The sequence below is a fragment of the Quercus lobata genome, chromosome 7 (assembly GCF_001633185.2).
Source record: "Quercus lobata isolate SW786 chromosome 7, ValleyOak3.0 Primary Assembly, whole genome shotgun sequence".
NCBI classification, from domain to species: domain Eukaryota; kingdom Viridiplantae; phylum Streptophyta; class Magnoliopsida; order Fagales; family Fagaceae; genus Quercus; species Quercus lobata.
In genome coordinates, this window is record NC_044910.1 from 9251616 (window position 1) to 9277553 (window position 25938).

Sequence of the window (25938 nt, forward strand, 5' to 3'; positions counted from 1 at the left end):
TGCAATGGTCTTCATAAGTATAAGTACTTGTAGGGTGTGAGGTGTGAGGGCAAGGGTCAAGATTCAAGTCTCTAGAAATGAGTTTCACACACATATACACTTAAATTTCATCAGTCTCAACAATTTATACTTAAATTTTATTTATGAATAATATAGCTCAGTATACTTATTGATGTTTGTATAGATAAATTGATGTTGGCAACCTTTGGATTGGCAAACGATGGAGATCAATGATGCTCTTGATGCTATTGTTGTCAAGCGATAGTAGAAGGGTCTTTTTGTTGTTGAAGGTGCTTTGCAAAGGAGAAGGTGGTGTTGTTATGAAAGGAAAGGTGGGTAAGAGAAAAACAAATATTAATATGTTTAGAGATCAAACTAATATTTAAATAAAATAGAGAAACTCATATTAAGTCTGATGTAAGTGTATGTGACTTTGAGTTTGTTAAAAGAGAAAAAGTGAAAATTTTATTTTTTAGACCGAATAATTTGACTAAAATTGTGTTAAGACTGATGTGAATGCTCTAACAATATGATTGTGCCAAGAGTATCGATGGTCATATATATATATATATATATGACCATCGATACTCCTCCAACTATTGAATTCAAAAATTAATGTTTTAATTAATATTTTTTTAAATCTTGTAAAGTAATTTTTTTTTACCATTTATAATGTACGATTGTATTTTTTTTTAAATAGAAAATATTTTAAATTTTGTTTCAAAATTTTATTTGAAATAGTAATTTAAACTTTTTTAACTTTGGTAATAGGGCTTCATATAGAGTAGAATATGAGAATTAAATATCTTGGTTGAAAACACCAAAAATTCAGTTAAGCTACATGACTCTTGATATGCATAATAATTTTAGCTTACCAATGATATGATGAAGACTCTAATAACTAATTTATTTACACTATAAGAAATAAAGATGCATTTTGACAAGTTTTTCTAATTTGAATTGTACATAATCAATTGTAAAAAAGGATTATCTTTATTTGTCATTCTAAGGATCCTTACTAGTAATTTCATACTAAATTGTGTAGAATTCTATGAATTTACAAAGGAAAAGATTATTATAAGTCTCCCAACCTAATATGGCAATCAGGAATTTGTTTGGCCATTGAAATAGAGTTTCGACGAAAGAAACTCTGTTCCTATTTGGTCTGGTAGGTTAAAGGAGAAGGAGGAAGTCTCTCAATCTCTTTTTATTATCTTAACTTATTTTTAGGGATGCTGTTGTGCTTTTAGTAATGCTGGTTCTATCAAAAGCTTCGAGCTCAAAATATGCCTTCAATAGATAGTAATACAAAGAAACTCAATTTCAGCCTCATGACAAGGAACTACAGAGAAATGCTATGGACAAGTATCTCTATCACCCTATTGTATAGCACAAATCATACTATCCATCCTTAGAACTTTGGAATCTTATTAAAAAGCAATTTATAAGCTTAACAAGCAATTGGATCTAGTTAGAGTAGTCAACAAATAAAAAAAAGGTAATTGGATCTATTTAGATGCCCAACCTTCTCATTCAAAATATTTATCTTGCAGTTCAAAGATATACATATAACTCTGGAGAAAGCAATAAGATGGAATGGTATAAGAAAGAAACACTAGAGTAATTAGCTTTAATATTTTCTTTGATACAAGAAAACTTGAGTAAGGACATCAGTGGCCACACATAAAACAACAAACAAAGGATTAGTTTCAAAATTTTGGGCTAGACTATGGATCCTCGACAGATTAGTTAAAGTTGACCGTATATCATACTATGTCCAAATGATTGTCACTGGTGTTTTGAATTTATATAATCATCTCTCTTCTAGTTAAACATAAAACTATTCTATCAAAGTTATATAACACATTTAAAACAAACTTTATGTAACTAAGCAAAACAATATAAAACATGCAAAAGCCTTATAAATTGCAAGCTTGTAAATTTGCCGCATCTACATCAGTTAATGCTGCACATTAAAGAACTCCAACTTAAAACAGGATAAAAAGCAGCCACAAGATAATTCACACGAGCAGTTAACATATTCTTTTATCGATAATAACTAATAACTTATACACACACTTGCTTTTAACTGAAATCGTGATTTCAAGACACAATTTCTGTTAAAACAAGTCTGTGTGATAACCAATGCTCTTCTTTAATTCCAAGTAGGATTTATCTTATCTCATTATACATATTAATGTATCCCAAACCAAAAGTGCTAAACATACAAATAGCAAGTTAGAAATAGAAATTTGAAGTGCTGGGTAGCATGGTAGCTTTGGACAGAGCAGCAACAATCAGTGGCTAGTAGCCTACTAGGCAAACTAATAAATGTATCTAGTCAAAAAAATTGACTAGGACTTCTACTGTATACAACATTAAGGCAGTTCCACACATTCCTAATTGTTCATGTTGCTATGTCCACTTATCAATTATCTAACTAAGCCCAGCCATCTTATATCAAACAGAATCATATATTTCAGTAATTTGGATGTTATATTGAAAAGGATTGTTTGTGCTGCCTTGGTTTGAGCAAGTACAAGTCTGTCGCCCGCTCCTACTATATCTCTCTCTTTCTCTCTCCACTGAAACAGTGGCGGAGCCAGGAATCTTGAGTTGGGGGGCCGAACTATATATTCTGTCAAGATAAATTCAAATAAAAAATAGACACTCCCCTAAAAAATCCACACAATATATGTGTGTGTGTAATTGAAGTTCATCCATGTTCGACAAATCAATATCATAATGTTATAATTGAAGTATCATATGAGCTTTTTTATTTCTTGATAAAATCTTGAGAATAGGAAATTTCAACCAAATTGCATATATTATCAATGTTGAATGATTTGAAAGTATTAACTGGAATTGAAATTGAGCTAAAAATTAAGGGTTCCACACTTCCACTATTTTCTCACAAAACTTACTACCTAACTATTTCATTCTATTGCAATTGTATATCAACTCTAAACTCTCTTTTTTAAGGAAAAATTACTAAATTATTTGATCAATGCTTTCTTTTGAGGGGCCAACTCTTATTTTTTTCATATAACCTTTATATATTTATAAAATATACTTAAATTGTAAAAAAAATTAAAAATTTTGGAGGGGCCAAGGCCCCCCAAGGATACATGTGGCTCCACCACTGCACCGAAAACCACCAGCAGCTCCACCAAGAGATCCCTATGCCACTAATAGGCCCACCCACAATGGTACACTCCCCTCTTTAATCATCAGTTTATTTCGTTGCTTCCTTAACCACTGTATCTCTTTGTTTATGCAAACTAAACAAACCTCAGTATGGACTTAAACTAGTAGATATCTACAGTGAGATTGCCATCGATCCACTAACAGTCTAAAATCGATCTTTTTCAATAGCCATTGGCCCACTACTTTCTTTAGGTATAACACTAAAGCTCTTCAGTTTCCAAGCTTTGCTTATGAGATTTTTTTTTTTTTGAAAAAAAAAAAAAAAATCCGTATGAGAGATTTGATTTTTCCCCTCTTTATTTGGTTGCATGACAAGAACAAGGCATGGCAAGTTGCCCTGACTAGTGAGGCGAGTTCGGGGAAAACTCACTAGACTACAGATGGGGGGTAAGGCAGCCATTATCCAGCCCCACCCTCCTCCGCCATGTTGCCATCCCATTGTCGGTCACAGAACTTAATATTGAAAATTTAACAATTAATTTATTTACCATACTAAAAATAAAGATGCATTTTTTCTAATTTGTACATAATCCAATTATGAATAAAAGAATTATCTCTATTGTAATGCTAAGGATCCTCACTAGTAATTTCGTACTAAATTGTGTAGAATTCTATGGATCTACAATAATAACAACAACAACAGTAAACAAAGCTTTAGTCCCAAAATTTTGGGGTCAACTATGGATCTTCAATAGATTATATAATTATTTGAAGCAAGTATCCAACCTTGTATGGCAATTGGAAGTTGTTTGGCCATTGAAATAGAGTTTCAATGAAAAATCCTCTGTTCCTAATTGGTCTGGTATTTTAGAGGAGAAGGAGAAAGTCCTCCACTCTCCCTCCTTGCATGGAAGAGTATGACAAAGACACTAGACTAATTGGCTTCAATATGTTATGTGATACAAGTTAAACTTGTGTAAGGACATCAGCAGTCACACATACTATGTCAAAATTATTGACACTGATGCTTCGAAGTTGTATAATTATCTCTCTTCTAGTGAAACATAAAACTATTATATCAAAGTTATGTAACACTTTCAAGACAAACTTTATGTAACTAAGCAAAACAATGTAACATGCAAAATTCTTAAGTAGCAAGCTTGTAATTGTGTCGCATCTACATCAATTAACACATCACATAAAAGAACTATAACTTAAACCAGGATACAATCCAGCCAAAAGATAATTCATACTAGCAGTTAACATATTCTAACATTTTAAGCAAGTAGGTCTTATCTGATTATTGCTGTCATTTACCGAAATCCGAACATATCAAGGCTGGCTAGCCTTTTTTTTTTTTACTAAGACAAATCAGTGAGTTATGCACAGGTATTTTTGACTAATGGATAAGATTTAGGTATACTTACTTACATCGATAAATAAGCAGCCGTATCTTGTAAGTCATGTAATTGAACTCTATTATAAGCTTGGCACGAAAGGGTCTCCCTGAATTTCTAGGTCGGGAGTAACAGCTTAATAAAATTATACTACCCTATCATTCAATCTGGTAAAAGGGTTCAATAGAAGAAAGTGCATCAAATTGTTATTATTATCTGAAACTTTGAAACAGAGGCAAAAAACAATGACTAATCAATTGCATTTGGAAACATTCACTTGCATAGTAGTTTTGGAAAGAGCCGCAACAATCAGTGGCTAGTAGGCAAATTAAACAAAACATATAGTATTTAGTAAAAAATTTGACTATGACTTCTACTGTATACAAAATTAAAGCAGTTCAGGCATCCCTAATTGTCCATATCGCTAAGCACACTTATCAATTATCTCATTAAGCCCAGCCATCTTTTACCATACAAAATCATATATTTCAATAATTTCATGATGTTTAGCAAACCTTAACATTTTCAAACAGTAGAAAGTTCAGTAGCCCTGTTTTTATTTTTTATTGTTAAAAAAGAAAATTTGAAGACTTAGAGATTAAGCTGATCTAATTGTTAATGTCTCTAGGGTATACCTATGAGAAAAGATTATATTGGCTAGGCATGTACTGCACCATGGCATTTCCATGTTTGTAGTATAATGGCAGGATCAGTAAATCAACCTCACATCTCATACAAAATGAAAATATTCATGCTTTCTTTTGGGACTAATGGCTTAAAGCTGAAGCAAATCTTGCTCGATACATTTTTGACACTAGAACAAATTTTAAGCAACATTTTTAAGCACCTATTCTTTACCATGACATTGCCATGTCAAATAATATGCATAATCCTTATACAATAGCCGTCAGTTAAATAAATAATAGCCATAAGCTCTTAAGGATTTCCCTTTCTCTTGTTCGACAAAGATAAATGTGGCATTCCATGTCACAGCCATACTTTCATGTCTGCAGCAGGAAGGAAGAAAGCCGACATAATAACAACTTTGTTTTAAACAAAAGCCTCATAATCCCATCCATCATATATCATACCAAATCATATATTTGATGAATTTCATCAAATCAGAACAATTTCAAGCAGTTAAAAACATCTTTAAAATAACCACATAATCAATTAAATATTTGTGCAAGGAATCAAAAGCCTTCTATTTGATATAGTGAAATATAAATTTGACTTATTCATTACTTACAACCTAAATATAAACTTTCTGCTTCCTGTGCAGATTGCACAAGTTCAGCCTCTTTTTTTTTTAGGGACTAAAGTCAAAGAGAAGCTCATCAAATTGTCCATGTTGTCACATGGGCAATAAAATAAGATGAGATTATGTTGGCTAGGTATGTATGACATTTCTATCTTTGAGGCTGTGCACAATGTTATTGACCCTAGTATCAGTTGGGATATAATAGCCACAATTCCCATTAGGATTTTTTTACTCCTTAATAAATTAATAACTCTAATGTTCATGTGTTCAACAATAAGAGGGGGAAAAATAAAGAGAGCATAATAAGGGCTCAATTTAGTAGTCAAATTCCATATTTGATACCACAAATACCTGTCAACATGAACTTCACCAAAATAGTCACCTTTCAGAAAATTCAACAAACTAATCTTTGTATTCAGATACACTATTACCCCCATCAAGTAAAACCAAACTCTCCATAGAATTAGCAGTGTAATCCGCCCAACGTGCATCTTCAATAGCAAAAATGTTCTGATGATTCTCAGGGTCAAATGAAACTAGCCCATTAGCATTCTTCATTAGAATTTCACCATTGTCAGTGCAACCGTAGCAGCTATAGAAGGAATTCATTGTTATACATTTTTTAGTCCAAGTCCAAGACTCAGCCACACCATACTCCTTCATCTCCCATATAAGGCATATGTAACCCCTATTAGCAGGATCATGACAAAAACAATCAAAGCAAGCGATCCCTTGTATACTCCAAGTTGTCTAAACTCTACATTGAATCCACTTGAGTAATTTTGAGGCAGCTTTATCTCATGGAATCTCTCATCATCGGCATCAAAGGACAAGATAAATTCATAGCCCTAAAAATATGCTATAATGTGCAGAGCTCCATTTACAAATACACAACGTTTACCTAAAATAAAAATAGGTCGACTTAAGGACTCCACTGATATTTCAACCTTTCTCCACGAATCAGTACTGGATGTGTAAATCTCGGCCTCAATCCTGAACCAATTTATTACAAATTTTTCAATAATATCATAAAAACACGCAAGTCTAAGAATCTTGAAATCATTGTTTTGAGAATTATAAGCAAGTCCAAGAGTGACGCTCTCAAGTCTAAGAGTGCCGCTATCAACATAGTCAATCAAGCGAAAAGGAGCAAGTGTCTTAAACTTTCTAATGCTTGGGTTCCACAAACATATTATATGATCACCATGGTCGGTAAGACAATCAAGGCAGAACATGCCATTACAGAAGCTAACCACGTTGAAACCAGAAAAGGGGATTTGAAAAGCAGAAATCTGGGTGAGTGTGTGGTCGGTATTGTAAACAGCCGTACACAGTTCATGGCTAGATGAAAAATCCTTTGGTACATTTGTATATAACAGATAACCATTGTTATTGTTATTGTTATTGTTGTCAGTGGATAGTGATTCTTTCGCTTTGTTGAGGTTGAGATGTGTGGTGATGAAAATCGGGTTGGTGATGGTGGAGTACCAAGATTTGGAAACGCATCTGAATCGGATTAAGGATTTCACTGGCAGCCAAGTTAGGATGTCGAACACGACGTCGTCAGGGACAGGGAGGCGCTTTTCCGTAGGTCGAGACATCTACGTTGGCGGTTCCATTTAGCTTTCTGAATATTTCTGATTACTTTAACTATTCAGACCTTACTACTTTTATAATGCCTATGGCCCACGGTGCTGCGGCTCTGGATCTAAACACCCACGTTGTAAAAAGCCCATTTACCAAAAAAAAAAAAAAAAGGGTAAATTTTCTAGAAATTTTTTGAACTTCTGTTTATAATAAATATAAAAATTTTAAAATCTAACAGTAGAATTACATTTTTTATTATATTTTTCATACTTTTAAAATTTTAAGAAGATTAAAGATCAATAAATACATCAACAATCAAATTTTAAAGTTTCATTCTATCATTTTTTTTAAAAAAAAAAATTTAAGTTTTAAGTTTTTGTAATGTAAAATTATGCATAAAAAAATGTGTATTGTCGAGACATCTTCGTTGGCGGTTCGATTTAGCTTTCTGAATATTTCTGATTACTTTTAACTATTAAGACCTTACTACTTTTATAATGGCTATGGCCCATGATGCTGCGACTCTGGACCTAAACACCCACGTTGCAAAAAGCCCATTTACAAAAAAAAAAAAAAAAGGGTAAATTTTCTAGAAATTTCTTGATCTTCTTTTTATAATAAATATAAATTTTAAAAATCTAATGGTAGAATTACATTTTTTTATTATATTTTCCATACTTATAAAATTTTAAGAAGATTAAAGATCAATAACTACATCAACAATCAAATTTTAAAGTTTTATTCTATCATTTTTTTTTAAAAAAAATTTAAGTTTCAAGTTTTTGTAGTATAGAATTATGCATAAAAAAATAAGTGTATTGATTAAATAGTAAATGACACCGATTTGAATGAAATTTGACATGCCTTATTGTCATCCCATTGTTCGACCTGGGACTTTATAAATATGCATTTTTGACAAAATTTTCTAAATTGCATGTAAACCATTGTGAAAAAAGAATTTTATTTATTTGTTATGCCAAGGAGACTCACTAGTAATTTTGTCCTAAATTGTGTTGAATTATATGGATTTACAAATTATAAAATTATTTGAAGATATTATCCAGCCTTGTATGGCAATTGTAAATTGTTTGGCCATTGAAACAAATTTCGATGAAAAAAAAATCTTTGCCCCCTATATGGTCTGGTAGGTTAAAGGAGGAGAAAGTCTCTCACTCTTCCCTCACCCTTGGGTTTGTTTTTATTTTCCAATAACAAGTCAACAACATTCTCGTGCCTTTTGTAATGCTGGTCCTATCAAAAGCTACCAACTAAAACGTACTTGACATTCAAATAGTAAGTTATAAATAGACATTTGGAATTAAGGACTAAAACCTAAAGCTATGCTCATTACAATTTTGTAGTCTTCCAAATCACAGCAATAGTTTCATGCCAGCAGCAGCAAGAATGAAAGTCAACATAATTACAGCTATGTTTTAAACACAAGCTTCATTCGATAACAATTCTTCAGCAGCTTTCCTATACCATAAAACACTATCACCACAAAAGGGTCATGTCGTACATCTTTTATGTCAAACCTGTAATCAAAATTATTCCTGAGCTTGAGGTTGAAAAGACCTATCTAAATCCCTAGGCAAGGAGTGACATGTTAGCAAACATAACTACCAAATCATTCGACCAGGAAAAATTGTTCGAAACAAGAGAGTACATCAATTTATTAGTGACTTAAATTTTTTTTTTTTTTTTTAATTTATGCAGTGACTTAACCGTTGAAATAGAGCGTGTGATCCATGCTTTTTAGAAAGCAAACCAATGTGTTGATGCATTGGCTAAACTAGGAGCGCAGCCTTTGTATAGTTTTGCAACTTTTTGTAACCCACCGCCTGTGGTGGAGGCTACATTAGCTTTTGACCAGGCTAATTTGCATTGTAATAGACTTGTGAATTCTTAAGTTAATGTTAAATCATGGTTTACCGGAGGGGAAAAAAAAAAAAAAAAAAAAAAAAAACACTTTTGAAAACAGAGGCAGAAAAATAGTGATTCAATCACTTGTCATATAAGTGTGCACATTATCCTTGAACAGATCAGCAACAATCATTGGAAAATAGGCAAACTAAACTAAGCATGTAATTTTATTAAATTAATAGGCTTAATTCTTTTAAAAAGAACTAAAAGAATAAAGGCACTGAAAAATCATATAATTGAGTAAAAAATTTGACTTCCACTTATGCTATATACAAAAGTAAGAATATTCAATAATATCAAGTGGTCTATATATATCACTGGCCCACTTATCAACAATCTCAATAAGCCCAACCATCTTATATTATACAAAATAATATATTTTGATAATTCCAAGATTTTCAGCAAACTCTTAACATTGTCAAGCAGTTAAAACTTTTTTTTTTTTTAAACAATAGAATCAAATGCAAAGAATATGAAGGCTTTATTTGATAAAGTGAAATATAAAATTAGACTTATTTATTGCTTATCACCAATAAGTCCACTCTCTGCACCCTGGATAGGATACAGAAATTAAACCCTTTTTTTGGGTGGGTTCTGATTTCTGAGGGCAAAGAGATTAAGCTCATCAAAATTTTCATTTTATCAGAAGGGCAATCACATATGATAAGATTATGTAATGTATGCAGCACCATAACATTGCCATCTTTGAGGATGCGAAAAATGTTGTTGACACAAATATCAATTGGGCATAACAGCCACAATCCCCAAAATAATTTTCTTAATAAATTAATACGTCTGATGTTCGTGTCATAAACAATAAGAGAAAAGAAAGAAACAACATAATAAGAGCTCAAATTCAAATTGCATATTTGATACCAAAATATATGTCATTGAAATTCACAAAAATAGCTACCTTGCTAGAAACTTCAACAGACTAATCTTCATATTCAGACGATGCATTTACCCCCATCAAGTAGAACCAAACTCTCCATAAAATTAGATGCATAACCAACCCATCTAATATATCTCTTTGATACAAGAATGTTTTGATTTAGATTCTTCTCAGGGTCAATCAAATTAAGCTCTGTGGCATTGCCAAATAGTTCACCATTGTCAGTGACGCCAAAAAGAGAATGAATCCAATCGATTGGTACAGATTTTCTAGTCCAAGACTCTACCAAACCATATTCCTTCATCACCCATATGTCGCATATGGGGTCTATATCACTAGACAAAACAGTAAAAGCCAGCAATCCCTTGAACACTCCAAGACATCCTTGGTATCCATCTAAGGAATCCTGAGGCAACATTATCTTATGGAATCTCTCATCATTGACTTCGAAGGACAAAATGAAACGGCCGTTGTTAGTAGATGCTATACAGTGAAGTGCTCCATTAAAAAATATAAACGGTGAAGTATGATAAACATATCCAATGTTGGGTTCGGATGAATCCACCGATATTACAACCTTTCTCCATGAATCCGTACTCAATGTGTAAACCTCGGCCTCAGCCGGTCGATCTGGGCCATCTGGCTCTTCATCAGACTTTTGAGAACTCTGAGAATCTTGAAATCATTGTTTTGAGAATTATAGGCAAGTCCAAGAGTGACCCAACTAAAAAATTCAGTCAGAAGAGCAGGAGCAAGCATCTTAAACTTTCTAATGCTTGGGTTCCAACATATTATAAGATCATCATCATATCTACTTAGGCAGAAGATGCCGTTACAGAAGCAATTGACGAAGTAACCATCCAAAAAGCAAAATGGGGTTTTAAACCTAGAAATCTCAGTCAATATGTGGTCCCTATTGCAAACAAATGCAACCAATTCTTCTTCATTAAATGAAAATTACTCTGATTTAGATGTATATAGCAGATAATCATTGTGACTATCTTTATTGGATAATGATTTGGCTTCGTTGAGCTTGAAGTGTGTGGTAATAAATATGCGGCTGGTTATGGTGGAGTTCAAAGATTTTGAAACGCACCTGAATCGGATTAAAGATTTCACTGGCAGCCGAGTCAGTATGTCGAATACGATGTCGTCCGGGACGCACTCGGTTGACAATATTAGCTTTTTCGTAGGTTGAGACATCGGTGGTACTTTTTTTTTTTTTTTGATGAACAGACTAAAACTTTTATTCAATAAAATCAAATACAAGAAACATCATGGATGAGGACTTGTTCTAAGAAACAAGGACTTTCCTCCATCCAAGCACAATAGTCAATCAAGCCAAAAGCTTGTTTTGCTAACAAGTGGGCCGGCCTATTGCCTTGTCGTTTAATATGAGAAAAACTCACATTTCTAAATTCATTACATTCAGCTAACATCCCATAAACCAGATTAGAAACAGAAGATGGAGCAGGTGAACATTCCTTAAGAGCTTGAACAATGGTTAATGAATCTCCTTCCAGAACAAACTCTCTGATGCCCACTTCCTTTGCAAAAATAATACCGGTTTCAAATGCCTTTGCTTCAACTTCAATAATCCCCAGTGGAGCATGGATTTTCTTGCTCAAACCTGCAATAAAATTCCCTTCATGGTCACGAATTAAAACGCCAACACCAGCAGCCTTCTGAGTTGAGAAAATAGCAGCATCCACATTTATCTTGTATGATGGGAAAATAGGAGGAGACCACTTCACATCCACCTGTGTTTGTAATTTCAGAGGAGTATTGTTTGCAGCCCAATACTCTTCCAAGTATGATCTACACCAGTCAACTAGTAACAGACCTGACTTCCTCGGCTTGCCATGAATCACCTCATTTCTATTAGTCCACAAAGCCCAGGCAATAGTGATAGCAAGGCCAGCATCTTCCATAACCCACTGGGCATCCATCAAAATATACCATAGGAACTCAAAGAAAGTCTGAAAAGGAATTAATGACAGTGAGGAGAAGAGAGACGAAGGAATCCATGTGTTTCGAGACTTAGAGCACTCCCAAAACAGATGAAAGAAAGATTCTGAAGCATTGCCACACTCCTCACACCCACTGTCAACCATAACCTTTCTACGGACTAGATTTTCTTTTGTAGGTAAGATGTCACGGGCAGCTCTCCAGGCAAAATGTCTGACTTTATGGGGGATTTGAATTGACCACAATCTCTTCCAAAAACAGCGTATATTACTCCCATCCGAACAAGAGCCAATCTCCCTATTTGTCTCTAATTCTAGAGCCAGCTTATAAGCACTTCTTACAGAGAAAAAGCCATTTGAAGTTTCAGCCCATACTTGCCTATCATCAGGCATTCTAACACTCAAAGGAATACCAGCAATAGCCTCAGCCTCAAAAGGCAGAAAAGTTCTATTCAAAAGGTTCCAATCCTAGCACTTATTATTCACATCAATAAAATCACAAACTCTAGAATCCAATGGAAGCATACCTCTTGGTGTAATTACTTTATGAGTAGAAGAGGTAGGTACCCAGCTATCTTCCCAAACCCGGATCTGCCTGCCATTTCCCACCCTCCAGCAAAGCCCTTTTTGAACAATTCTTTGTGCAGCCATAATACTCCTCCAAACATAAGATGGTTTTTTCCCCAAAGAAGCATGAACAAAATCACAGGTAGGAAAATATTTTGCTTTGAAAACTTGATATACAAGAGAATTCTGCCCAACTTGAAGCCGCCAACCTTGCTTTGCCAAAAGCGCCAAATTAAAATGTTTCAAAAGTTTAAAACCCATCCCCCCACAAGCTTTAGGAATGCACATTTTATCCCAACTCAACCAAGCCATTTTTCTTTCATCCTGTTTTTGTCCCCACCAAAAATTCCTTATCATACTAGTCAATTCATCACAAAGGGAATTAGGAATTTTAAAACAACTCATGGAATAAGTTGGGATAGCCTGAGCCACCGCCTTAATCAGAACCTCCTTTCCTGCCTTAGAAAGCAATTTTTCTTTCCAACCCGCCAACTTCTTTGCTAATTTTTCTTTGATATCATTAAAAGTATTCTTTCTATTCCTACCAACCAAAGAAGGAAGCCCAAGATATTTCTCATGCTGACGAATAATCTGGGCACCAAATCTATTCTTTATTTCTTCTCTAATATCATCCATTGTATTCTGACTGAAAAAAAGAGAAGTTTTAGCCCTATTCTTTTGTTGACCTGAAGATTCTTCATATACTTTCAAAACACGTTGCAACTCATCACATTCCTCCAGGCTAGCCTTACAAAAAATAAGGCTATCATCTGCAAAAAATAAGTGCGAGATACTAGGACCACCACGGCAAACAGCAACACCCTCCATAAAACCACGCTGCACAGAATTTTTTATTAAAGCAGACAAACCCTCAGCACAAATCAGAAACAAGTATGGTGACAAAGGATCTCCTTGACGTAAACCCCTTGATGGAATAATGCAGCCACGAGACTTCCCATTAATTCGAAAGGAATAAGTAACAGAAGAAATGCATTGCATCATAAGACCCCGCCACTTACAATTGAAACCCAACTTCTCCATAATTTTATCCAAGAAAATCCATTCCACCCTATCATAAGCTTTGCTCATGTCTAACTTCAAAGCTAACTCACCAACCCTTCCAGTTCTTTTCTGACTTATGTGATGCATAGTCTCAAAAGCCACCAACACATTATCAGTGATGAGTCTACCATGAACAAAGGCACTCTGACTATCTCCAATAATACAAGGCAGAATCTTTTTCAGTCTATTCGCTAGCGTCTTGGATGCGAGCTTATAAACAACATTACAAAGACTTATGGGCCTATAATCAGTAATACGTAACGGGTTCTTAATTTTGGGAATCAAAACAATTTGGGTATCATTAAAATTCGGCGGACAGACACCAGAATTTAGGAAGTCCAAAACTGTTTTAGTGACAACTCGACCAACAGTAGGCCAGAAGTGTTGAAAAAATAAAGGAGGCATCCCGTCTGGACCTGGTGCTTTTAAAGGATACATTTGTCTAAGGGCTTTACATACCTCATTCTCTTGAAAATCCCTGGTAAGCCTCTCATTCATGGTTGTGGAAACTTTAGGATGAACAGAGGAAAGAATCTCAGCAAATTCGGTGGGGTTAGCTGACTTGAACAATTCTGAATAATAGTTGAGCACCACATTCTCTACATCACGCTGATCTTCCACCCATCTATCGTTCGAATCTAGCAGCCCCTCAATGAAATTATTTTGGAACCGTGAAGAAGCTTTGGAATGAAAAAAGCCTGTATTCTTATCTCCAGATTGTAGCCAGCTTAATCTAGACCTTTGATGCCACATAGCTTCTGCCTTATCTCTCCAACAATTCAACTCCACCCTTGTCTCCCTCAAAGAAGCAATAACTTCAGGTGTGGCACTTTGTAGTTCCAGCCATTGTAATTGTTTCTGAAGTCTGGCCAGATTATTCCCCACATGGCCAAACACATTTTTATTCCAATCCTCCAATTTCATACGACAATTATTCAAACATTCCACCATAGGGAAATCTGATCCATTAATAGTTGCTTCATCCTAAGCCGAAGTAACCACTTCGTCACAGCTGGCTTCTTTCAGCCACATTGCTTCAAAACGAAAGCTTCTTCCAACACACTGAGTCTTTTTCCTCTCCTTGAGATGTAAAGAAAGAGGGCAATGATCTGAAACAGAAGATGTGCAATGATAAAGTCTTGCCATAGGAAATTTGTCTAGCCAATCCACTGTAGCAAGCCCTCTGTCAAGCCTCTCTCGGATTTGAACCCCATCTCTCTGCTGATATAGCCAAGTAAATTTAGGTCCAACAAAACCCAAATCCCTTAGACCACACCAATTAATTGTATCCACAAACTTCTGCATCTGTTGGGCAGATCGTACTGCCCCACCCTCTTTTTCAAACTGACATTTTATTTCATTAAAATCACCTATCACCAACCAAGGTAACTGAGAAAGACCACTTAAAACTTTAAGAAGGCCCCATGATCCAACTCGTTTTGCAGTCACTGGATTCCCATAAAACCCAGTTAAATGCCACCACCCAACATCCTCACCACAAAACACTTCAACATCAATATTAGATAAAGAATACTTTAACAGATTAACTTTAACATCATTTTTCCACAACAAAGCCAAACCACCACTACTATTTATACTAGGAACAATTAAACCTTGCTTAAAACCACACTGATCACCAACATTTTTCATCCAGTCTCTATCCAATTTAGTTTCCATAAGAAAGACAATTTTGGGCTTCTCTATCCTAATAACCTCTTTTAAGGTATTAACAGATCGAGGGTTCCCAAGCCCCCGACAGTTCCAACTCAAAAGATTCATTGGTCCCGGCGGGGTTGACTAGCAACCTCCGCCGATCCTAGATGTGTAGCCAAGAGCACACCAAACTTCTTTGTGTCCTCCTCAAGCTTTGCCTTTTTTTCAACACTCAGAACAGGTGTTTTCCTTGGAGACTTTCTCTTAAAGCCTGTTTCAGACTCAGATTTCCCAAAGTTAGACTTCACTGACCTCCCACACTTTCTAACCCATGTACGAAGTCTAGGCTTCACCCCAGATAAGCCCACATTATATTTATATATATCCCCACTCATAGTTCCCACATTCTGAGGAAACTTATCCACCTTGGACTTATCCAACTCAGCATTAGTGTCCAAATCATCTTTAGTTTTATCTGCACTTGAACCACCCAACAAAACATCCTCAGAAACCAAATATTTCAGATCCTTGTTTGGAGGCACATAATCCTCGGAAATATCCTTATCTAACTGCTGAAGTGTCTCCTCAAAATTTGGAACTGACTTTTCAAAATTTGAAAGCCCACAAGTATCAGGAATAACCGTACCTTGGCAGCCGCCACTGAGTGCCTCCACCATTGGCTCCACAACCAGCAATTGCTCACGGTTCCTCCGGCTACCAGCATCATCATCATGAAGAATCCCCTGAGTGCTTCCAATAAAATCATCTTGAAGAATCACCAGATTGTTAGGCAGAGCAGGGGCTATTTGTTCCTCAAACTGTACAGGTTCAGGCCTCACCCTCCAATCCTCACCATATCCCTTGACATCAATCACCATCTTCTTCGAAGGATTGAACTGAGATGCACGAAGCCATTGCCCAAATTGTTGATTCTCAGTCTTCAGAGATCCCTTACTTTGTAGCCACAAAATACAGTCTTTATCATCATGGGAGAGTCGTCCACACCAATAACAAACATTTGGTAGGCGCTCATATTTAAAAGCAACCTAACCTTCTAAACCATCTTCAAAAGTAACTTGTCTGCCTCGGCAAAGAGGTTGAGAGATGTCAATAAGCACCCTTACTCGCATAAAATTTCCACCCATCATCTCAGAGGTATCCTCAGATAATACCACAGTGCCTAAGGTTTGTGCAATATCCAATGCTACCTCAGGTGTCAAGAGATTAAAAGGAAGGTGGTGTAATTGGACCCAGAATTTCGAGAAACCAAAATCCACTTCATTCATTGGCGCTTTTCCACCATACCTTTGAAAGACAACAAGGTGTCGATCGAAAGACCAAGGCTCGCCCAGAAGAACCTTTTCCACGTCTGCCTCATTTTCAAAAGCAAACACCAGATGGTTGTTTCCAGCATCCCTGATATTAAAACTATGCCTTGTTCTCCATAAAGGCCTGAAAGTCTTGGCTACTACATCAATATTCACCGCCCTCTTGGTAAAGAACTTCGCTGCCAACCCAAATTCTTGAGACTGCCTACCCTTGGACAGAATAACTTTCTTACCTTCCTTATTAGAAAGGGATAACTTAGTCCAGCGATGTGTAAGATCATCCATCCTAAGAACAAGACTCGCGATACACCAACACTAAATGAATCGTAACCAACAAAGAAAACTACTCGTCTTTCTCAGAGGAGAAAGGGAACCACAAAAACGGACTCAAAAAACTGATCGTCTTTCTCAGAGGAGAAAGGGAACCAACTGCTACAGTTAGGCAAGAGTTGGAGGGACCAACTTTAACCCACTGAGAACTGAACCTCTAATATATGGTTTGTTTTTTGCACGGTATGATCTTTGTCCCAATCATCGGTGGTACTTTTGGTTTGGGTTTGCGGCTAAAAGAAAGTTTTTTTTTGTTTTTTTGAGAAGATGCGGCTAGTCGGCTACAAGAAGGCAAAGTTAAAAAAAATACAGCGTGTATATATATACCTTCTCCACCTAAAAGGAGTCTAAGTAAAAATCAAATACCTTAAAATTCTTGAACTTTAAGTTAATACTGACACAATATGTATTAAACATTTTTATTTGTTGGAGAGGATATATACGGTTTTTTAGGATAGGTTTACAATGCCATGATACTACTAAATTCTATTAGCTCGCAGTTCTAAGCTTATCATACTCCTTTGTAATATATACTATAATTTTAGCAATAAATTTTCTAATTTTTATTAAAAATACAACTGGGCAAGAGAAATATAATAAAAAATTTTTTATCTAAAAATTTCTTGTGATAATTTAAGTCTTATTCAAGTATAGTGGTTGTATGGCATCAACCAACTAAATTTAATTTAAAAAAAAATGAAATTTAATGAATTTTCTTCAATTTAGTATAGTCACTTGGTGCAACCACGGTTTCTAAGCCCAATTTTTATTATATAATAAGTATATATATATAGGGGGAAAATAACAACATGAACTAACAAAATAAGATCCTTTATTTCGCTAAGATTCCTCCTAAACTCTTATTAACAATTTTAAAAAAATCTTAACCAAATAAGATTTATTGTTCATTGCTTCTTGCGGATCTAAAAATTTTTATTTTTTGTACTTCAAATTTACAACACCAAACAACTAATATAACCCCAATGTACTCACATAATGCTTATTCAACCAAATTCCTAAGCACAAACAATACAACATATCAAATGAAAATACTTCCTCAATATGAAAATACATTTTAGTAGATAAACCTTTGCAATACCTAAAACTATTCCTCACCTATGTCAAAAAATTTTCTATGTGCATCAAATTATGATATGGGTTTTGTACTTGAGATGATAGAGAGATGATTGCTTGAGAGATAACACCAAATCCAGGGATGTATAGCTATGGAGCTGTGAGAAACACTAAAGTTAAGGGGACCAAAAACGTTGATTCTAAAAAAACTTGTTTTGGATATAACGTTAGTGAAACTTGATTTTCTTAAAATCGAGTTCACTTTAAAAAAAAATCCCAATATAATTCTATAATTTTAAAATTGAGTTACAGGCACAAAAAATAATTTCATAGAATATTTTTTCAAATTCCCATGAAACTCGGTCTTAAGAATATCGAGTTCAGCATTGAAAAAATTTCTGAGGAACTCAAGTTCCAACTGGATTTTTTTTTTTTTTTTTTTGGGAAAAGCCACGGATGCTCGTCTAGCTTGGGAAAAACTTACCTAAAACTCAAAAACATTAAAATTGAGTTACATTGAAGCTCGATTTTTTAAAAATCGAGTTTCAAAACAGGGGCACGGTGCTTAATAGTTTGAAAATAGGAATATTGTGTTGGATATTTTAAAAATAAACCCATTTCCCCCATCTTTTTTATACAAAAATGTTCCAATGCAACACAAGACTTCTTACTGTTTCAAAGTATGCTAAAGAAGCTAGACCTTGAGGTTTGGACAGTCATTGCTTGGTCTCTACTCTCTATTGGAATGCTTGTAACAAGTTCGATTTTGAAAACATTCAGCTACAACCGAATGCCATCCGTGATGGAGCTACTATATTTTCTGGAACAGTACCAGCGCTTCACAGCAGCTCAAAAAAAATAAAGACTTAACAGAGTCCGTTTTTGTCAAGCGTGTATCTTTTACAACAACGTAATGTATTGTGTTTAGCTGGAGAAATTATAGCGTCCTCTAGTGGACCACGTCACTTATCCACTATTCCACAAAAAAACTTTCACTTGTTTAAAATTGCTGAGTTAGTAATTAATTTCTGTTTAAAATTTTTTTCTAACTAACAATTTTAAACAGGTGGAAGTTTTTTAATGGAATGGTGAACCACATCACTTGTTTACCATGTGGATCTTATAATTTCTCGTTTAGCTGCTAAGCCTGCTAGGCTCTTTCGTGAGCTATTCACTTTTTCGTTTGCTTGTTTGTCACTAGATCAGTTTTTATATACTTAGCTTCCTAACTTTTAACATTTATATATATATTAAAAAAAAAAAAAAAAAAAAAAGCCTAAAATTTAGGATTTTTATTTTGGCCTGAAATTTTTAAAAAATATAGGAATTTAAAATCGAGTGCTTATACTCAGTTGACCAGATTCTTTAAACCTTTCTAAGACTTAATAAAGTGTGAGTGAACGTGTTTTGTGACCCCAAAAAAAAAAAAATGATTAAACCCTGGCAAGAAAAACACTTATATTAGATTATTTATTTTACACTACATTTCAATAAAATATTATTTCTTTATCAATTTTTATTACTCTCCCAAATCATTTCTCCCTCCCTCAGTGTATATGAGTAAAGAAGTAAAAATGTAATCCCAAATTAAAAACTATACTTTCAAATAGTAAAATTTGGGATTAAGGACTAAAAGCTAAAGCAATGCTCATGGCATTTTTGTCACCAGCACAAAAATGAAACAAATATTATGTTTGCTAAGCATATATTCGTGTCCATGACTTTGCCATGTCAAAACAAATATAATAACATCTTTGTTTTAAACAGAAGCTTCATATGCTAACAATTCTTCAGCAGCTTTCCAATGACAACATAAAACACTCACCACAAAAGGGTCATTTATTATAATTTACATCATTTATGTCAAACCTGTAACCAAAATTATTCCTAAGCTTGAGGTTGAAATGCCTGTCTAAATCCCTAGGGCAGGAGTAACATATTAGCAAACTTAACTACCAAATCATTCAACTAGGAAAAAAATGTTACAATCAAGACTCAAGAGAGTACATCAATTTATCAATGACTTAACCATTGAAACAGAGGCAGAAAAATAGTGATTCAATCACTTGTAATATTTGAAGTGTGCACATTATCCTTGCACAGACCAGAAACAATCAGATTTATAACTTAATGCTTTAAAAAAGAGCTAAAAGATTAATGGCATTGAAAAATCATAGATTTGAGTCAAAAATTTGACTTTGACTTCTGCTGTATACAAAAGTAAAGAGTATTCAATCATACCAAGTTCTCTATATCACTAGCGCACTTATCAACAATCTCACTAAACCCAGCCATCTTATATCATGCAAAATCATATATTTCAATAATTCCATGATTTCCAGCATACTCTAACTAATTGAAGCAGTTGAAACATATTTTATAAAAAAGCATAAGATCAATCAACTATGGCTGCAAAGAATATAAAGCCTTCTACATGATATCGTGAGATATAAAATCAGCCTTATTTATTGCTTACCACCGATAAATCAACTTTCTGCATGCAGAAATTAAGCCCCTTTTTTTTTGGTGGGGACTGAAAGCAAAGAGATTAAGCTCATCAAATTTTTCATGAGGGCAATCAGATGTGATAAGATTATGTTGGCTAAGCATGTATGCAGCACCATGAAATTGCCATCTTTGAGGATGTGAACAATGTTATTGACACAAATATCAATTCGGCATAATAGCCATAGTCTCCTTAAAAAAAAATTCTTAATAAATTAGTACCTCTGATGTTCATGTCATAAAAAATAAGAGGGAAGAAAGAAACAACATAATAAGAGCTCAGATTCAAATTGCATATTTGATACCAAAATACTTGCCATTGAACTTCACAAAAAATAGCCACCTTACTATAAACCTCAACAGACTAATCTTTGTATTCAGATGACAAATTTACCCCATCAAGTAGAACCAAACTCTCTATGGAATTGGCTGCGTAACCAGCCCATCTAATATTTGATTCCGTTATAAGACTGTTCTGAAATAGATTCTCAGGGTCAATTGATATCAGCCCCATGAAAATCATAATTAGCAATTCACCATTGTCTGTGCAGCCATGGAAATGATGAAACCAATCGATTGGTACACATTTTCTGGTCCAAGACTCTGCCACGCCATACTCCTTCATCACCCATATGTGGCACATAATGATCCCAGTAGCTAGACGGTTAGAGATAATAATATAAGCGAGCGATCCCTTGAACACTGTAAGATATGATTGGTATACATCTAAGAAATCCAGAGGCAGCATTATCTTATGGAATCTCTCATCATTAATGTCAAAGGATAAGATGAAACTGCAGTGTTTATGAGCTGCTATACAGTGCAGTGCTCCGTTAAAAAATATATATGGTGAATGAGCTGCTATTACAGTCCAGCGTTGGGGTCGGACAACTCGGCCGACACTACCTTCCTCCACCCACGAATCCGTACTCAAACCTCAGCCTCAGTCAGTGGATCTGGCTCTCCAAGAGACCCTGGGAAACTCACAAGTCTAAGAATCTTGAAATCATTCTTTTGAGAATGATAAGCAAGTCCAAGGGTGGCACAATCAAAAGGGGCAGTCAAAAGAGCAGGAGCAAGCATCTTAAACTTTCTAATGCTTGGGTTCCACAAATATATCATATGATCACCATTGTTTTCGTCAAACCTATCGAGGCAGAAGATGCCATTACAGAAGCAATTCATGAAGGCATCACAAAAGGGAAAGGGGGTTATAAACCTGGAAATCTCAGTCACTGTGCGGTCCCTATTGTAAACAAGTGTACGCAAATCTTCGTGAAAAGAATAGCCCTCTGTTACAGATGTATATAGCAGATAACCATTGTGACTATTTTTATTGGATAATGATTTGGCTTCGTTGAGCTTGAAGTGTGTGGCAATGAAAATGGGGTTTGTGATTGTAGAGTACCATGATTTAGAAACGCACCTGAATCGGATTAAGGATTTCACTGGTAGCCGAGTCAGTATGTCGAATGCGATGTCGTCGTCCAGAACACGCTCGGTCAATAATCTTAGCTTTTCCGTAGGTCGAGACATCGGTGGTACTTTGGATCTTTGGTATAGGTTTGCGGCTGCCAGAAGGTAAAGTAAGAGGAGCCAAGTTTTTTTTTTTTGAGAAAGAAGAGGAGCCAAGTTAATAGACTATTTTCAGTGTGTTTGGTTGAAAAAGAAAATGCTTCCTTTTTAGTTTTTACATGTTTGGAAAGACTGAGGGGGAGTGAAAAAGAAAAGAATATAATATATTTAATTTAGATATATATTTTTCCTTGAATACTCCAAATAAAAATTGAAATTTTAAAGGTCATTTGTGGTGACCTCCAAAAATTGCAACATTTTTACTTGCCTTTCTCCTCATTTCTACCCATTTAGGGTTGATGAGAAAAGTGGGCCTTGGTGGATAATTACTCCCTCTACTTTCTCATTTTCTTTCTTATAATGCCAACCAAAGAAGGGAAATTGTCATGTCAGCACAACTTTTTTTTTTTTCCCCTTTGTTTTCAAACAAAGCTTAATTTTTTTTTTTTGTTTGAGGTGTCACAAATCACTTATTAAAACAATCTAAACATTCATTTATTTGATATTTGAAGTTTATAAATCACATTTATTATCATATTAGTAAAAATTTTATAGCATGTTTAGTATTTTACAAAAAATAAAATAAAGAAAAAAAAAGGATGAAAATTGGTGTAACTACTAGTATAAAACAAATTTTAATATAATTAGAGCACTTTACAAATATTTTACTAAATGAAATTACCATCGCGCACCCTTGATGCAGTGATTATTCCACAGGTATATGTGCTTGTAGGGTGTGAGGTGTGGGGGGCAAGGGTCGAGGTTCAAGTTTCCAAATGTGAGTTTCATATATATATATACACTTAAATTAGGTTATAGTAGAATTTCAATCTTGTATAAATAAATAAAAACTAAACAAAATTAAAAACGCCTATCATCAGTCTCCACAATTTGTACTTAAATTTTATTTATGAATAATATATAAGTGTATATCAACATGCCAAATAATTGTATTTTTTATTCATCTTTTGACTCACTTCTCTTTGCCACTTGGATTAACTGATGTTTGTATAGATAAATTGATGTTGGCAACCTTTGGATTGGCAAACGATGGAAATCAGTGATGCTCTTGACGCTATTGTTGTCAAGCGATAGTAGAAGGGTCTTTTTGTTGTTGAAGGTGCTTTGCAAAGGAGATGGTGGTGTTGCTATGAAAGGAAAGGTGGTTAAGAGAAAAACAAATATTAATATGTTTAGTGATCAAACTAATATTTAAATAAAATAGAGAAACTAATATTAAATCTGATGTAAGTGTATGTGACTTTGAGTTTGTTAAAAGAAAAAAAGTGAAAATTTTATTTTCTAGACAGAATAATTTGACTAAAATTGTGTTAAGACTGATGTGAATGCTCTAACAATACGATTGTGCCAAGAGTATCGATGGTCATATATATATATATATGACCATCGATACTCCTCCAACTATTGAATTAAAAAATTAATGTTTTAATTAATATATTTTTTTTAAATCTTGTAAAGTAATTTTTTTTTTTTTTACCATTTATAATGTATGATTGTATTTTTTTTTTAAATAGAAAATATTTTAAATTTTGTTTCAAAATTTTATTTGAAATAGTAATTTAAACTTTTTTTACTTTGGTAATAGGGCTTCATATAGAGTAGAATATGAGAATTAAATATCTTGGTTGAAAACACCAAAAATTCAGTTAAGCTACATGACTCTTGATATGTATAATAATTTTAGCTTACCAATGATATGATGAAGACTCTAATAACTAATTTATTTACACTATAAGAAATAAAGATGCAGTTTGACAAGTTTTTCTAATTTGAATTGTACATAATCAATTGTAAAAAAGGATTATCTTTATTTGTCATTCTAAGTATCCTTACTAGTAATTTCATAATAAATTTTGTAGAATTCTATGAATTTACAAAGGAAAAAATTATTATAAGTCTCCCAACCTAATATGGCAATCAGGAATTTGTTTGGCCATTGAAATAGAGTTTCAACGAAAGAAACTCTGTTCCTATTTGGTCTGGTAGGTTAAAGGAGAAGGAGGAAGTCTCTCAATCTCTTTTTTTTTTATTATTATTATTATTTTTATTATCTTAACTTATTTTTAGGGATGCTGTTGTGCTTTTAGTAACGCTGGTCCTATCAAAAGCTTCGAGCTCAAAATATGCCTTCAACAGATAGTAATACAAAGAAACTCAATTTCAGCCTCATGACAAGGAACTTCAGAGAAATGCTATGGACAAATATCTCTATCACCCTATTGTATAGCACAAATCATACAATCCATCCTTAGAACTTTGGAATCTTATTAAAAAGCAATTTATAAGCTTAACAAGCAATTGGATCTAGTTAGAGTAGTCAACAAATAAAAAAAAGGTAATTGGATCTATTTAGATGCCCAACCTTCTCATTCAAAATATTTATCTTGCAGTTCAAAGATATACATATAACTCTGGAGCAAGCAATAAGATGGAATGGTATAAGAAAGAAACACTAGAGTAATTAGCTTTAATATTTTCTTTGATACAAGAAAACTTGAGTAAGGACATCAGCGGCCACACATAAAACAACAAACAAATGATTAGTTTCAAAATTCTGGACTAGACTATGGATCCTCAACAGATTAGTTAAAGTTGACCGCATATCATACTATGTCCAAATGATTGTCACTGGTGTTTTGAATTTATATAATCATCTCTCTTCTAGTGAAGCATAAAATTATTCTATCAAAGTTATATAACACATTTAAAACAAACTTTATGTAACTAAGCAAAACAATATAAAACATGCAAAAGCCTTATAAATTGCAAGCTTGTAAATTTGCCGCATCTACATCAGTTAATGCTGCACATAAAAGAACTCCAACTTAAAACAGGATAAAATGCAGCCACAAGATAATTCACACGAGCAGTTAACATATTCTTTTATCGATAATAACTAATAACTTATACACACACTTGCTTTTAACTGAAATCATGACCTCAAGACACAATTTCTGTTAAAACAAGTCTGTGTGATAAACAATGCTCTTCTTTAATTCCAAGTAGGATTTATCTTATCTCATTATACATATTAATGTATGCCAAACCAAAAGTGCTTGACATACAAATAGCAAGTTAGAAATAGAAATTTGAGTGCTGGGTAGCATGGTAGCCTTGGACAGAGCAGCAACAATCAGTGGCTAGTAGCCTACTAGGCAAACTAATAAATGTATCTAGTCAAAAAAATTGACTAGGACTTCTACTGTATACAACATTAAGGCAGTTCCACACATTCCTAATTGTTCATGTTGCTATGTTCACTTATCAATTATCTAACTAATCCCAGCCATCTTATATCAAACAGAATCATATATTTCAATAATTTGGATGTTATATTGAAAAGGATTGTTTGTGCTGCCTTGGTTTGAGCAAGTACAAGTCTGTCGCCCGCCCCTACTATATCTCTCTCTTTCTCTCTCCACCAAAAACCACCGGCAGCTCCACCAAGAGATCCCTATGCCACTAATAGGCCCACCCCTCTTTAATCATTAGTCTATTTCGTTGCTTCCTTAACCACTGTATCTCTTTGTTTATGCTAACTAAACAAACCTCAGTATGGACTTAAACTAGTAGATATCTACAGTGAGATTGCCATCGATCCACTAACTGTTTAAAATCGATCTTTTTCAATAGCCACTGACCCACTACT

General features: G+C 34.2%; 2 protein-coding genes across 2 annotated transcripts; both read right to left on the bottom strand.

Annotated features, from left to right (window-relative positions):
• Positions 1-6207: 6207 nt before the first annotated feature.
• LOC115951527 (F-box protein CPR1-like) lies at positions 6208-7406 on the bottom strand. Its single transcript, XM_031068710.1, has 2 exons — positions 6736-7406; positions 6208-6493 (listed from the first exon to the last, which is right to left on the bottom strand). The coding sequence occupies exons 1-2, from the start codon at positions 7404-7406 to the stop codon at positions 6208-6210; spliced, it is 957 nt and encodes a 318-aa protein (XP_030924570.1).
• Positions 7407-10262: 2856 nt separating this feature from the next.
• LOC115951528 (F-box/kelch-repeat protein At3g06240-like) lies at positions 10263-22290 on the bottom strand. Its single transcript, XM_031068711.1, has 2 exons — positions 21630-22290; positions 10263-10817 (listed from the first exon to the last, which is right to left on the bottom strand). The coding sequence occupies exons 1-2, from the start codon at positions 22227-22229 to the stop codon at positions 10263-10265; spliced, it is 1155 nt and encodes a 384-aa protein (XP_030924571.1). The 5' UTR covers positions 22230-22290.
• Between the last annotated feature and the right edge of the window lie 3648 nt (positions 22291-25938).

What these genes read in the sequence shown, in the direction of transcription:
- LOC115951528 (XM_031068711.1), bottom strand. Translation starts at nt 22,229, where the DNA reads ATGTCTCGACCTACGGAAAAGCTAAGATTATTGACCGAGCGTGTTCTG. An exon ending in ATCCACTGACTGAGGCTGAG is followed by an intron (nt 10,818 to 21,629) that starts GTTTGAGTACGG and finishes GCTGAGGCCGAG; the next exon opens with GTTTACACATTGAGTACGGA.
- LOC115951527 (XM_031068710.1), bottom strand. Translation starts at nt 7,406, where the DNA reads ATGTCTCGACCTACGGAAAAGCGCCTCCCTGTCCCTGACGACGTCGTG. An exon ending in AAGGTTGAAATATCAGTGGA is followed by an intron (nt 6,494 to 6,735) that starts GTCCTTAAGTCG and finishes TCCTGCTAATAG; the next exon opens with GGGTTACATATGCCTTATAT.